The sequence below is a fragment of the Mus pahari genome, chromosome 1 (genome assembly GCF_900095145.1).
Source record: "Mus pahari chromosome 1, PAHARI_EIJ_v1.1, whole genome shotgun sequence".
In the NCBI taxonomy this organism is placed as follows: Eukaryota; Metazoa; Chordata; class Mammalia; order Rodentia; family Muridae; genus Mus; species Mus pahari.
The window spans coordinates 168,204,537-168,220,316 of NC_034590.1; the positions used below are offsets into that span (position 1 = coordinate 168,204,537).

The window sequence follows — 15,780 nt, forward strand, 5'->3', positions numbered from 1 at the left end:
GAACTCAGAAATCCGCCTGCCTCTGCCTCCCAAGTGCTGGGATTAAAGGCATGCGCCACCACGCCCGGCTACACTCTGGGGTTTTTAAAGCTATTGGGCTTTATAGAATCCATTCCTTTCCTTTTAAGCACTTAAGCACAAGAAATGGAAACAATCTATCAACAAATTAACAACAGAAACACTCCTGGAGGCCCATGATGCCAGACACTGTCTCAGACAGCTGACCCACCCGTGATCTGATTCATGCCTATCAGAAGTAATTCTTAGCACCCCCATTTAACTCCTGAGGGTTGATCAAGTGCAGCCAACGGGATCAACGCTGCAGTGTGTGGTCACACATCACTTTCCTCTTCCTCCTACCTCACCAGTGAGTGACAGACACCAAGTCCCCAGAGTCCAAATTCTGCTTCTACTTCTGAGAGTCATACAAGCCTTGCCCTGGCTACAGAGCTTATGAGCAGTTTGCAAGCCTGCTCCAAAGTCTGCCTTTAGGGGGAGGGATCCCTGTGTCAGTTCATTCCCTCTGGGCTTGAAGGGCTACGGCCCTAACCCCTCTCCTCCCGGCTAGCTGGCAGCCTACGACCAGGCCCATCTGCTGGAACTGGCACAATGGCCTCCACGATGCAGGAAGCCACCAGGTCCAGGAAGCCAGCACAATCGGGTGTAAAACAGAGTGGGAGGGGCCTGTAGTGCAGGAGAGGAGAGGAAGCCAGTCAGGGTGTGTGTGTGTGTGTGTGTGTGTGTGTGTGTGTGTGTGTGTGTGTGCCAAATGCTTCTACCACTCCAGGAGTCAGGAAGCCTTCCTGGTGAGCTTCACATGGTGCAATTTTCACAAATTTACACACTTGTGCACAGAGGTGAAGTATACAAATACACAAGGCCAAGGTGGAGCTGAAGCTCTGAAGCTTGGGAGGGGGCTGCTGCAGTCAGAATGCCCAGCAGAGGAAACAGGCTGGGAGTGGCCAGGCGTGGATGTCCAGCCACCCTGGACCTGCTGGGCAGATCCACGTGGATTCATGGGGATAGATACCCTTTCCAAAAGAGAAGGGGCCCTGTTGAACCTCAAGTGTCAGTCTCTAGTGATGTTTGTGTGTATCTAAGTTTTAAAGTTTTACTTTTATGTGTATGGTGTTTTTGTCTGCATATATGTCTGTGTGCCACATACATGCAATGCCTGCCTGCGGAGACCAGAAAAGAGCCTCCCCTCTCGTGGGGACTGGAGTTACAGACACTCTGAGGTGTATTAATCAGATCTGTGTCTTCTGGGAGAGCAGCCGGTGCTCACAGCTGCAGAGCCATCTCTCCAGTCTCCCCTCCCTCCACATTTGGAGAGTCTTCTATGTAGCCCTGGCTCCTAGAACCCTTTAAGTACATGGGGCTGGCCTTAGACTCAGAAAACTGCCTGCTTCTCTGACGAAGTACTGGGACTCAAGGAGTTCGTCAACATGCTGGCATAGAAAATATTTTTAAGTAACAGTTCTTAAGTTTAAAACCTGATTGATTCAGATAAGAAACTAATACATTGTTTCCACAACAATAAAAAATAAAATCGTATGTTTAAAAATCAAGGAAAGGTAAGGAAAATTTCCAATTGACTTAACTCTCTGAAGTTAAAAAATCACCCTCAAAAACAAAACATCTTTTTAACTCAAGATAAATACAAATTCTTTTCAAACTGTCATTTCCGGATAAGGAAGCGCCTCCATTTGTTCTGACAGGAAATGGGGTGAGTTTTCCATAAATATCAATCTTTACTGCTGTGAACAGTCTCTGACTCCTCTGGCAACACACGTCCACCAAAGTAAAGGCCAGAGAGAAAGAGAGTCATGTGGGATGGGGGGCAGCGTTGGGGGTGGGAATAAAGGCAAGGGTGAGGGCAGGGGAAGAGGTGGGGGTAGGGTGGAGTGGGGGTGAGGATGGAGGGGTGAGGGTGGAGGCAGGGAGTAGGGTGGGGATGGGGTTAGGGGTGGTGGCAGGGGATGGGGAGTTGGGGGTGGAGGGATGGGGTAGGACACATCTTCCTGAAGCCATTTCTTGATACTGCAAGTGGGACAATTCCCACTGTTAAGAATAGGAGAGTTGAAGTTAATTATTCTTTGCAAATGGAGTGTCACAGCTAACACATCAAAGACTCTGGGTTGAATTTAAACTCAAGGTCACTTTCCATCCAAGACTTTACAGTGATAGACTCACCCTCTAGGATCAAGGGCCCAGTTGCAAGTTGTGGCAACCAGTGGCCCCAGGAAGGGACTGAGGTTTTACTTCTACAGTGACAAAGGACCCAGTGTGGATGACAGAAAGTTCAAGCCTGTCTGGGCTACAAGCAAAGATGGTGATGAAGATGACAATGATGATGATGATGAAGAAGAAGGAGAAGAAGATGATGATGATATGATGATGAAGAGTACAAGCATGATAATGACCCGCCTCCACCTCCTTGTTTCCTGCCTCTCTGCTCTCAGGCCTCTCAGGATGGCAGAAAGGAGAGAGGAGAGAGGTAGAACTCAGGCAGCTAAGATGGCTTCTGATCACGCTAGGGTGTGTGTGTGTGTGGTGTGTGTGTATGTGACTATGTATGTATATGCATGTGTGGTTTGTATATACGTCTATGTGTGTGTTTCTTTTTTGTCCTTAAAATCCCAGTCCTTTATAGACACAGGATAAGAGGAACCCAACGGCCACCCTCAACTCTGCAAGGGAGCAGGTGTGTTGTTTATGCACATGCATATGTATGCACTCAAGTTGAGATGCAAATTAGGTATTATAAGTCACATTATTAAAGTACACACATCAGCATTTTGTAACATATCAGCAAAATTGTGCAACTGACACCATTGTCTAATTCTGGGATGTATTTATCCTCCCTGATCTAAAATGCCCATCACCATTTACCCCATCTCCTCCTCCCAGTTCCTGGAACCCACTAATTTATTTTCACCTCCTAATCTATATACACTTTCCTAATCTATATAGTTTATGCAATCAGAAGCATATGACCCATGATCTTTTGTGACTTGCTTCTTTCCTATCTTTTTGAGTGTTTTCAAGTGTTGTCCATGATGTAACATGAATCAGTATTCCATCCTTTTACACAGCCAAGTAATATTCCATTATGTGGATATACCACCATTTGCTTAACTTGTCTCCCATGGAACCATTTCAAGCCGGACGTGGTAGTATAATGTCCTCCTATAGTCTCATCTATTCCTGTAGCTGACTTCAGCAGTTCAAATCCTTCTTGTGCAGCATAGCAAGACCCCACCCCCTCCCCATCTCCAAAACAGAACAAAAATTGGAAGCCACTTCTCCAGCTCTAGCGACCCATCGACAGTCTGGAGTGAGGAACCGTGACAAGTATCTCTAGTTCCATCTTGCCTCACAAGACCTTCTAGAATATCTGTGGATCTGGGAAGAATCCCAGGCCAGAGCTCTGTGAGGAGGCTGAGCCCTCGAGCTGGAGACAAATTATTTCTCTTCGATGTTCTCTGAGGGCCATGCTGGGCGTTCTGGTGGCCTACTGCTGAGTAACAGAGTTGAGACACCCTGAAGTCTGACTTCACAGAAGAGCAGCAGACCAGAGGCAAGGTCTTTAGTGGCCTTGTACACTGACAAAAACAGGAAAGCAATGAACGAGCAAATGTCTGTCTCCAGCACAGGTGTGACAGGACTAACGAGACGCCTTCTCCATCAGGAGCCTTAAACTCAGGTCCCTCAGCAAGCTACACCTCATGGCCAGTTATCTGACTGTGGATGACTGTGTGAGAATGTGTGAGGGCTCCCATGTGTCCCCCTTCTGAGAAGCGAGAGACCTGTTTTCTAATTTCAGTCTGTTGCTAATTAGCTCCAGATCCCCCAGCACTCGGTGGCTTCTCCTCTAATGGAGGTCAGTGGTGAAGGCCTGGACCACTTTACAAGGCCTGCAGTGTGAATTAAACAGTTGTGAGTGCACTTGCAAATGTTAAGAAATGTCCCATAAAGTCAGGACAGTGTGGTAGCTCACTCTTCCCTGGGGCACAGAAGAGCGTGCCAACTCAACAGAGGGACTTGATCCTTTCCCCTCCCCCAATTCTCAAAAATAGTTAAACCCATTAAAAAAAAAAATCAACGAATTGGTGTGAAGACAGAACGGCAGAACAGAGTAGGCAGGGGTGCCTTTTGCCCCAGCGAGGGCTGTCACTCTGGCACTGCCCAGGATGACACACAGATCCAGGAAGGAAGGTTGTTTTTTGCAAATCATATCTTTGAAGATGACAACCAGAACCTGTTGAGTAAATGCTGTAGAAGAACTTCCGGTTCTCTCCACAGCTGACAGGCTAGTCCAAAACAAGACCAAACCTGCCTAAAATCTCCACCAGAAAAGATGGGACAGTGCCTTCACTCTCTAATGTGACCCAGTGTGCATCTGGCCTCCGAGCCCCATGCTTTGTGAAAAAGCAGGTTTGTAATCAGTTAAAAAGCCAGACAGAACAACACTACTAGTTTTTAATCCCTCGGAGAATCCAGAGAAAGGATTTGACTGAATCCCACTGTGATCCCATTTCCCAGGAGCCAGGAGTTAAGCAGGAGGGGTTTGAAAGCAAGCACAAATCCCATCAGAGTTAACCAGCAAGACAGGACTGGTCTAGAGGTTTACATGGGTGGAGGAGGGGGGTGGGGCTCTAATGGAGTCTCAAAAGGGCCAGGTCCTTCAGTAGCACACAGTCCCCAGTGGCACCCCAAGAAAACAGGCATCACCGCACATTCTGGAAAGACCAGATTCAGCCTGCAGGTTGGCTGGTGGGAGGAGAACCAGGAAAGCCTGCGTGACCTAAGCAAGAACAGTGAGACTGCTTCCCACCCCTGTGGTGAGAACCAGGACACAGCTCCTGCCTGGCTCCTTCTAGAAAGGACAGAAGAATGTCCCCACCCCATCCCCAGGAGGTAGCAGCCTGCAGGTGCCTCCTTAGGGAAGGCACCTAGGCAGAGGGGGACAATGGCTGGGGCCACTTGTTTTAAGTGAGAGAATGAGCCATGCCCCAGAGGCTCCCTGGGGTGGTGGGGTGGCAGGGATGGTGTTAGAGAACAGGAGAGATGAGGGAGCCCAGGACTGAGGGAGGAGACACGGGACAAGCCCCTTCCCTCTGCTCTTCAGACTTTATTTACAGTCCACCCGCTGTCCTCACAAAATGATTGACAGCTGCTGCTGCTTCACACAGACAGCTTTCAGCATCTGGGAAAAGGATCTTGGGGGCATCCATCAAGGATGAGGGAGATTTGTAGCAAAGGGAAGTCCCAGGCCCACTAGCACCATGACTGACCCGAGTCACCTTGCAGCTTCCAGAGTCTAGGTGGGGGAAGGGGGAGGGGCGGGAAGAAGAGATAGGAGGGGCTGATTCCAAGGACAGTTCAAAGTAGGCACTAGAGGTAGGAGGTGATCAACAAACCCTGATATTTCGCTCTAATTTGCCTTCAGGCTTTTAAATTAAGAAGCAAGCCGGCCGCAGTAACAATCCTCAAAATATCATTTGGACTTATAGGCCAATTAGTAAATGCTTTAAGAAAACAGTTACATTGTATTTATTTTTTATTTTTTGTGTTGGAAGGGCATGCGTGAGTGAGAGCCCCAGTATGCATACACGTGCAAGACTTTCCCTTTACTCTGTAGATCCCATGGGTCTCAGGCCATCATCGGCTTAGCCTCAGGCCCCTTTACCAGATGAGCCATCTCACAGGCCGGGCAAACATCTTTAAAGACACACCATTTACAACAAGATGATCCCCAAAGACAATGTCACTGTTGTAAAGATAACATGAAGTAAGTGGCAATAAAGAGAAGCATGACAGAGGTGTGTGCATCATGTGTCTGGGCAGGGCAGGCCAGTCAGAACGAACCTCGGGCTCTGACCCCTGAGATGCAGACAAGAGCCTTGGAGAGCTCACATGCTGGGCAGGGCATTGGGAGGCCAGCACCGGAGCCTTGGGGTGGGGTAGGGATATGGTATGCTCAGTTGATACAATGCTTGTCTGGCATGTATAACCCCAGCCCTACATACAGCAGGCGTCCTGATCCACCCCATGCAACACCCCATTCGGGAGATGGAAGTGGGAACATTAATGATTCAAGGTCATCCTTGGTCACACAGCAAGTTCAAGGTTAGCCTGAGCTACCTGTGCCCTGTCTCAAAACAGTGCTCAAGAACTCAAAAGAGAAATGGCAGAAGGCATCCCGAGGGCAGGATGTTGATCTGAAAGCTATACACATACTTTGTGTCTGTGAGAGAAAGACAACCCCGAGGAAGCTGAGGTTCTCCGGGAAATGTTAGAGAAACAAGAAGAGACACAGTTGCACCTAGACAGGCTGTCCGGGGCCCTTCTCTCTTCAAAGCCCCCTTGGGTGTATGGTAGCACCTTTAGGAGAACCATATGCAGCGGCCTCAGCTCCGCTCCAGTGTTTATAGTCTTTCCACATTAGGCGGTCTCTGGGTTTTCTAGAATTGGATGCACAAAAGCTACCTCCACAGCAAGCCTTTGCAGCTGGAAATGCTAATACATTTGGAAATGGTATTCGGAGATGTAATTAAGGCAAGGGTCTTGAAGAGACTATTTTAGTGATGGGCATGGCCTTATATAAAATGATAAGTGCCCTTTTTCAGGAGAAGGGTGGAAAGGCAGCTGGCAGAGGAGGTGGTACACCCAGAGTGATGAATGCCAGGAAGCTGGAGATCCCCAAGAACCATTCATTCCTCCAGCATTTGAGAGAGCAATGGCCCTGATGATACACTGTTATAAATGTCTAGACTCTAAAAATGAGAGAATAAATTGTTTTAAGCCACCACTGCTGAAGCCATGCGGAAAATAAAACCACTGATACACTGATACAACGAATTTAAAACAAAAAGACAAGGTTTGGAGTGCTGAAGACAAAGCCACACTGAGAATGGATCTTCAGCAGGGCCAGGGAATGAAGCTTGCGGGAGGTGGGGCATGGAGATGGGTCCTGCTTTCTCCTGGTGACCAAGCCCAGCTGAGTCACTAGCAGTCACATGTCTTGTGCTAGCCCCTGCAGGACATTTTTCTGGGTCACACACCCATCTGAGGAGGACAGAGCCTGCTGGGCGGACCTCTCATCTAAGCTGCAAGTGCAGACCACTCCCAGGATGACTGCCGTTGGAGGCTCTGTATGGAATGTCCCCCAGTCCTAAGCCCTTCAGACCTTCCCGGCCACCTGAGGCCAATATGGGACAAGACTCTTGAAGTTTCTACGACTTCAGCCTAAGAGAGAAAGCAGGAGGGGCCAGCATGTCTTCAAAATAGCATGTTCTAGATTGCAACTATATTTTATAGATCCCTTCCTGTAGCTGTTGAAGTGAATGTAAACACGCACGCAAAAACAGACAGCCCTTTTCCCTCCCAATGCTTCTGGGGAACACATTTCCATGTGTTGACTGTAAAAAATGGTTGATTCAAACACATGATCTTAAACTTGGATACCAAGTTCCACATCTTCCTGCCTCTTTTCCTTACAATACCCTCACACCCTTCTTGGTTTGTAAATTTTAGATTGAAGGCAAAATTCATGTAGTCTAAAGTGCAGCACCTTAAAACCAACAATCTGGAGGCACCTAGTGAACTATCAAGGCCATGTAACTAACAACCTCTCCTATCTAGTTGCGAAGGGTTTGCGTAATGGAAACTCTCCCGGAAACAGTCACTATTGTGTTCTCCCCAGCCCTTGGCAAACAGCAGTCTGCTTTCTGTTTCTAATCACTAGGCCTTTGGTGATGGACTCCATGTGTGGGTGGTCTGACCACCACACCCCCCCGCCTGCCATCTTCCACTTACGGTGCATCTGTAGTGCAGCAGGTTCTCACTGCTTCCCGACATCTACTGGGGCATGACTGAGCCGCTTCCTCCTCCCTCTGCTGTCAAAGGTGGGGGGGAAATGTGTGTGCACAGGGGTTGGAGGACTCCCATTTATTCTTTCCACAGAACACTGACTCCATCCTGTGACTCCACAAGTATAGAGCCTAAGTCCTCCTCACTTCTCTCCACAAAGCTCAGACTTCTGAGTGTGACCCTGGAGGAGTCCTCCTCCACTTCTCCAGCACGGCACCCCACAGCGTGCTCCCTTTCTTGTGTGTCCTGTGTCCTTGCCACGTGGTCCTCTTTATCAGAGCGTTCTCCCTCGGACTGCCGGGCAACTGTACTTGACAAGAGGCACTTCCTCGTCTCCTCAGGACAGTTAGTCCATGGTGACCCCTCGATGTCTGGTGGGAAGAACTTGTAGTGGGATTTGGGGAGATTACTCTTAACCTTTGTTGTGATATCCCCCCAGCACATCCAGAAACACCATAGGGACCCCCGGGGTAGACAGCCTGTGTCTCTAAAACATACTCTACTGGCTGTATGGAATCAGCACCAGAGGGACCCACATGATGGCTTGGTAGGTTAGCAGGCTGAAGCTGCTAGGCTCCCTGGCTGTGCACATTCTCTCTGCTCTACGGACAGGAAGGTGTGTGTGTGTGTGTGTGTGTGTGTGTGTGTGTGTGTGTGTGAACTGTGACTTTTCCCTCCAGTTTGATGATCCCCCAAAAGCTCCGTGAGAAACAGGGGTTTCTCTGAACTTTGATCCCAGAATTCCTTGCTGCAGCCTCTCTCATCCAAGAGGAGTTAGCTAGGCCCAGAGGCCGGTGCTGGCAGGGCAGGTGCTAAGGAGGCAGGAACAAAGCTCCGGCTGGAAGCAGTCACACCTGAATTTGACAAGCTTCCTTCAGCTCGGTCACAGGGTTCTCTGAGTCATGGCGGATGTGGCTTTCTAAGGGCAGAGAAGTCAAAGCCTTCACCTCGCACCCTCCCTTCCTTTCTCAGACTCTGAGCTTCTGACTCCACAGACAGCACACATGTGCAAACACAGATGTACACAGAGGGTCTGATGCCATATTCTTACTCCTAAGAAAAAAATGCCTGCTTAACTCCCAGGGAGGGAGGTTTGTTCTTTTCTCTATTATTCCAAGTTCCCCGTGGCACCTGGAAGAAAGGTACGTACAACACAGGAGTCCTCTCAGTCACCCACGGCCACTCTCCTTCCTCCTCAGGAGGAGACACGCGGGATCAGGGCCCGCAGGCCAACAGTGGCGGTCTGCACTTACCTCCAGGACTTTTCCTGTGATAAACTGGTGACAGGCTTCACACTTCACCCCAAAGAGCCCCTGGTAGTCTTTCTCACAGTATGGGGAGCCATCCCTGAAAGACAAAGCTGCATTCAGGTCTTGGGAAGACACCAAAGCCACCTTGCTGAAGCCCTTCCCACAGAACAAGAGCGGCATCCATCTTTACCCAGACCCATTGACCTGGCCACACAAAACCACAGGGTGGGTCTCCAAGCCAGACAGAGAAAAAAGAAAACCGACCAAACCACCAGATGGTTACTGTGCCCACTTCCTTGGCTGTCACAGAATTAAGGAGCACGGGTCCCAGTATTCTTCTCTTGGCAGCCCAAATACCCCGCAGATGAGCCAGCCCGAGAGGCCCCAGGGTATCTAACCTCCCTTCACACACCATCTTCTCAGAGGCCCACCAGAGCCTCCCACCGCCTCAAACATCACCTCCTCAGCTCAGGTCCCTCTGGCTCTGAGGGTTTAGAACATGGGTCAGCTCAGCAGCTGCATTTGCCTCACAGTGCCATTTCCTGAGTGTCACCACACAGAACAGCTGGAGAGCAAGCCTGAGCATCCACTCTGCCTATCACTGGCAGACTTCAGTGTCACTTAAAAGCCAGACAGACACTCATGTTGTCCTTTACGCTGCTCATCACAGTCACCTGTAGAGATCTTTAGTCCCCCACAGGGGTGTTTCAGTTTGACCCCAGACCTACTTAGAAACCCTAGTTTCGGGCAGTGGGAGCCGAGTTCCCTTTTCAATCATTTTGTGGATCTGTGAAATTAAATTCATCCACTATGTCTCAATGAGTGATTTAATATAATAGGGTAGGCTTTGTGTTTCCTGTTTTGGTTTTTGACCTTTGAGACAGGGTCCTATGTAGCCAGGCTGGCCTCCAACTCTTGAAGAAGCCAAGGCCACCAGAACAGGCAATTTCTATACCCACTTTCATACAGTATTAGTACACAGGCTGCCGTGCAAGCCAGGCAAGCACTCTACCAACTGAATTACATCTCCAGTCCTCTTGGAGACCCAACCCAGGCCTTGTGCACTCTGGGGTCTAAGCTGTCTCATCAGGCTACTTGCTCATCCCCTAGTTGGGGAATGAAAAGACATTTCAAAAGCCATGAAAAGATACAGAGCAGCAGATTCCTCATGACCAGAGCACATGAAAAAAAACAAATGATTTGTATAATACTGGCTAATCCACTGCCAGCGCTCTCTGACTGCAACATGAACCTTCACCCTGACAGGCTATTTGGTGGCTCTGGTCTTGCCTAGATAACATGTAGTTTTTTTTTTTTTTTNGGGGGGGGGGTGTCTAAAGCCCCAGAGAAGAAAACTATGTTAGCATCACATAGAAAACAGAATTAGCAAAGGAGACATGACGAGGTGCTTAATTGATTGCACAGTAGGGTAAACTACTTTGTTAATTATTAAATTGGGGTACCGTTAATAGTCCATTAAGTTTACAGCAGCCATGGCGTGGCAAAGGCAGAAACAATGAAGCTATTTCAACAAATGTTAGAGCAACCAGTTCATACTGATGCAAGACGGAATGTGTTCTGGCATGCTTGAGGGAGGAGGGCGACCCTGGAGAGCAGAGCGGGTACCCCAGTTCTTCTGACCAGTACCCCAGCGCTTGACTGGTACCCCAGCTCTGCTGACTGGTACCCCAGCTCTGCTGACAGGTACCCCAGCACTTCTGACAGGTACCCCAGCTCTGCTGACCCAGACTTACTTGCTGATGTACTCGCCGGTGAGAACCTTCCCGCAGGACTTGCACTTGAAGCAGCCCAAATGCCACTGCTTGTCCAGAGCTAGCAGTGCCTGCCCGTTCTTAATGTCCCTTCCACAGCCGGCACAGTCTGGAAGAGAGCAGCAGCCCATGGTTACTGCCATTTCCCTGGAAAAACCCGAGGAGGAACGGTCCCCGGGACCCACGGTGCAGCCAGCTCTTGACTACGCTCTCATTTCCCTGTATAAAATCTTCTCCACTGACTCCCTCAGGACCTGTCCTCACGTGGCAAGGCAGCTCAGCCCTCAGTGGATCTCAGCAGATGAATGTCCTTCCCCTCCTAGCTCCTTAGGAGTTAGGCACCCTTTGCGGTCCAGTTGGCCTAGAGACTATTTAATTATGGCATCTTGGCTAGGACATTAAGCAAGCACTCACAGGCTTTTATTTAATTGAGGACACATGTGAAGCCGATAAGCACACGTGCTGGGAGCCCCTCCTCCCCATCACTTCGGGTGGTTTTAAGAGCACTGTCCCGTCATTCTCAAATCTGTAATGAAATTCTACTTCCTTATCTACCCAAGCCAGCCTTTTCACTATTGGTTAAATGACTTAATTCCTTAGCTTTCATTTGTCCTTCACAGATTCCTGGAAGGCACGTGTGTTAGTTACTTCTCTCAAGGCTGTAACAAGCAGCCCAGGAAATGCAGCTCACAAGAGCAAGGCTTTATCCTGAGGGTGTGGCAACTGTGGTCACGCTGAACTGCAGTCAGTGAGCAGAGAGAGAGACATCAGGGCTCAGCTCACTGACTTTTCTTATATTATTTAGGGACCCAACCCACGAACAAGGGTGGGTCTTCCCACCTTAGTCAACCCAATCTAGAGAGTCCCTCACAGTCATGCCCAGAGGTCCGTCTTCTTGGGGGGTTCTAGATCCTGTCAAGCTGTCAATCAATGCTGACCATCACAAAGTGGCAGACTATGAACATCAGAGTTAGCTGGCCTGGTCCTGCACCACGATCTTGCCTATCAAAGTAGCCCTTCAGTAATACTTGCTGTTACTAGAGGTACTGAGATAAAGCAGATCCTTCCACACGCCATGGTGTCAGGGAAGCGGAATACGTATGTGTTAACGCAGAGACACATAAAAGGGGAGAGTTCATTGAAATTAACATCAACCCTACAACCATTCAAAAATCCCCGTGTCTGTGGAAGCAAGAGCAAACACCATCAGCTGGCAGTGGCCACTGTGCCCTAACAAACAAGGCTAATGGAAAAGAGCAGTGTTCAGGCAAGGGCGCTCAGCGGCTATGTTCAGAATAAGACAGACACAGGATCCCATGTACAAAGTGGCAGCACAGCCCCCTCTTCTGGCCACATCTGTAACTGTTTCTTTGGAAAGGGCACTTCTAGACCAGCTTCTCTTCTCTGACCAGACCTGAGTTACCAACCTGTCCCCCTGGAGTGACCCAGCACAAGCCTCAACCTTGAAAACACTCTGAAAATCCATCCAGAGATGGCTGTGGCTCCTCTCCACCCCAGCATCTTAACATATCCTGTTTCTTTGACCGGAGGTGTTCTTGGGCATCTTGGTCAGCGGCTGATAACTTGGCTTTAGACCCAACAATGCTTGCCCCAAGTTTTACTGTACATTTGCAACGACCCCACCCACCACCCTGTGTGTGTTCTAACTAAATGTACTTTAAAAAGAACACTGGCTTTCTACTCCCAGAATAGAATGTTTCTGGAGAAACCAAGAAGAAATCCTTAAGAAACTGCCCCCTGTGGAGAAAGACTTTGTCTCCTCACATGACCCAGTTGTTTGATTTTCTTAACCACTAGAATGTGAAAAATCGAAAATATGTATCCAGAGTTAAAAATATAAGTTCTGAATAGTAGGGTGAGAATGTCCTTTTAAAGAGATTTTTGTTTTACTTCTGTGTATGTGAGTACCTAGCTGAGTTTATGTGTACTACATATGTATAGGTACACGTGGGGCCCGTGGGATCCCCTGGACCTGGAGTTCTTCATATAGGTACTGAGAACCAAACCTGAGTCCTTTGCAAGATCATTACACGGTTTTAACCCTGAGCCATCTCTCTAGCCACTGCATAAGAATTTGTATGGGCCATTCCAAACTGTGAGAAAATACAGTCCTAAAGTTAATAATAGATGTTTTCCCAAATGCCCGATATGTCATCATAATATTTAAATCTGACATCTGGCAATATTCTATGGAAAGCCACAGCGCGTCCTTTTAAAACACAGTCTTCAAATGGAAAGGCCACAGTGCGGAGGGTAAGGCAAATGGGCAGTTTTAAAAGGCAGTCGGGGCTGGGGAGAGATCTTGATCAGCATGCCTACCATGCTAGCACTGGGTCAGAACAACCCTTACAAAAGGCCAGTGTGGGTAGTGTCCATCTATAACCCTGGCTACGGGGACAAAGAAAGAGACAGACAGATCCCAGGGACATACTGGCCAGCCAGTCCATCCAACTGTTAAGCTCCTGGCTCAGTTAGATATCCGGTCTCAAAAATGTATTTGAGAGCTATAGAGGAAGACACCCAACATTGACCTCTGGTGCACACACACACACACACACACACACACAAACTCACACACGTGCACACATATATGTACATCCACACCTACTGTACTCTATAGCACTCCCCCATCTTAAAAAGGAATATACTGTAAGTTTTAAGTTCACAGGAAAATCCAGACCAGAGTGCAGAGATTTCCCATTTTCCACATGCTCAGCCTCCGTCACCCTTGACATCGACCAGAGACTTGCTGACACCCGCAGCTTATCAGTGTGTTGGAGGGTTTAAAATGGCATCAGGGATTATAGTATCACGCTGAATAGCAGGAGAACTTCAACCCTCTGGGTTGAACACACCGAGTCCTACCTACTCAGCCCTCCTTCCCCCAAGCCCTGGAAAACTCATGATTTTCTTTTTTTAACTGTTAAGTCCTTTCCTCAAAGAAATGGGAATTTTAATTCAAATTGAACTGAAAATTTCCATTGTTTCTAATAATTACCACTAGGTTGCAGCAATGGTTTGAAGAAAGACAATTAGGATATTTTTGTTTTGTTTTGTTTTGGGTTTTTTCCTTTTTGGCTGTTGTTGCAAAATAAATTTCAAAGATGGAGATGGCTGGACTTAGGGAGGCTGTCAGAGCTGCCTGTGGTTCACTGCAGGAAGCCGGAGGTCTAAGGAGATGGGTAATGGAGCACAGGCAGTGGAGCTGGAAAGACGGGCTCCTGGCCACCTCGGAACCCCCATCATCTGTGAGCTACTGATAATAATGCCACCTGCTATGTTGCATCCCAAGGTTCTGCATGACACAAGACCTGGTAGAGGTGAACTACCCAATGGCCTCTCTCCTTCCTTGGTTAGGGAGCAGAGCTAAGACTGAACCCTGGGCTTCTTCATCTCAGCTCAAGTTCGTTCTTTCCGGGCCCCTGATGCCCATGTGTCACAGAGCTGTGAAAGAAGTTACTACACAACCTGGGGAGAAGGGAACATTTTGATCCCCTGCTGAGGGCTGTGCACACATGCAGCCGGCCATGCAGTCTTCAGTTCTTTGGGTCTGGGGACCCTCTAGTCTCACAGGTGGTGTCTAAACCACTGGAATCCAGCACGCCCTGCCCAGTGTCCCCCTAAAACACAGCAGGTGATCCAGGTGCCTGAGCCCAGCCAGTGAGCAAGAATGAGTGGGAAGCTCAAGAGGCCTGCAGTCTCTTGGGTAGGATACTATCACCCCACAGCAGCTGGCTCGAGTACTCTACGGCAACAGCTCCTGTTCTCTGGACAAAGCCATTGCCTGGTATCAGGAGGTGGGGCTGGACAAGGGGCAGCAAGAGAGCAGCGGTTCCTGCTGGGTTGCTCCCGCCCCCCCCCTGCTCAGGCCAACGAGGCTCTTCCACGAAGAACAGCATCTCCTTCTTGCCAGCTTCATGTCTTCTCAGTGGTTGAGAAAATTGTTTCCACATCTCTGAAGCAGCTGCGGGTAACGATGGAAAGTCGGTGCGTGGAGCTGCGATGATTGCCCAAGTCAGAAATAGGGGATTATGGAGTGGCATCAGGGATGTAAGGTCCGCTGGTAACTCGCCAAAGGAAAAACAATGACCAGACAGAACACAACCCTGAGGCCCAGCCCTGGACGTGTGAGCCTCAGGACCTCTCTCCTGACACCAAGAGCCAGGGCTAAGTGGGGATCTGGCTGCTCACAAACAAGGTAAACTGAGGCCCAAGCCCACACCTGGCTCCGTTTTTTTTATACCATTTTCTTCAAAGGCAATAAAAGCCTTTAACAGTGGGAACCCTGCCTGCTTGCCTTCAGTCTTTTTGGCAAAGGATCCCAATCACCTGCGCTTCAGAAGGATTTAAGTTGATGGAGGAGACATATGGCTCTTGGGAAGGATGTGTGGGTCTGTTGAGATGTTTCTCTGGAAGAGGAGGCTGAGTGCATGAAGCCATAAAGAGGGAAGCACAGGCAACCAAGTTGCTACCCATCCCTGTGGTTCCAGCATCCCACGGTCCTGGCATCCCTATGGTCCCAGACCTGCTACTTTAGATACACCTAGAGTATGTTTCATACACAAAATCGTATTTTTCATAAACAAAATTATCAAGTAAATTTATGGCTAGGTATAAGTTGCTATTATTAGAAAATTAAGATTTTGGAGACCCTATAAAGTATCCTATTAGTTTATCGAAGTACTTCATCCTTGGCAAGAACTCAAGGTAAGGGGTTTCAAGGGGAGAAAAAAAAATACAAAATTTAAGTTCCAAGGCTTGGCTAACATGAGGTTTTAAGTTTTTAATAGATTGAATTGTTCAACAGAGCTCAGACTTGCCAGCCTTCTCTTTCTCTCTCTCCTCTCTCTCTCTCTCTCTCT

The 15,780-nt window shown here is 48.6% G+C and overlaps 1 protein-coding gene across 24 annotated transcripts in view; it reads right to left on the reverse strand.

The window, feature by feature from the left end:
- Positions 1-15,780, reverse strand: part of Ablim1 (actin binding LIM protein 1) — a 277,019-nt gene that overhangs the window by 85,189 nt on the left and 176,050 nt on the right. For all 24 annotated transcript variants that reach the window (XM_029543461.1, XM_029543524.1, XM_029543457.1 and 21 more), the window contains exons 5-6: positions 10,880-11,006; positions 9,129-9,222 (exon numbers count right to left, since the gene is read on the reverse strand). In XM_029543461.1, the coding sequence (XP_029399321.1) occupies positions 9,129-9,222; positions 10,880-11,006 (221 nt within the window). The remainder of the gene's footprint in view (positions 1-9,128; positions 9,223-10,879; positions 11,007-15,780) is intronic.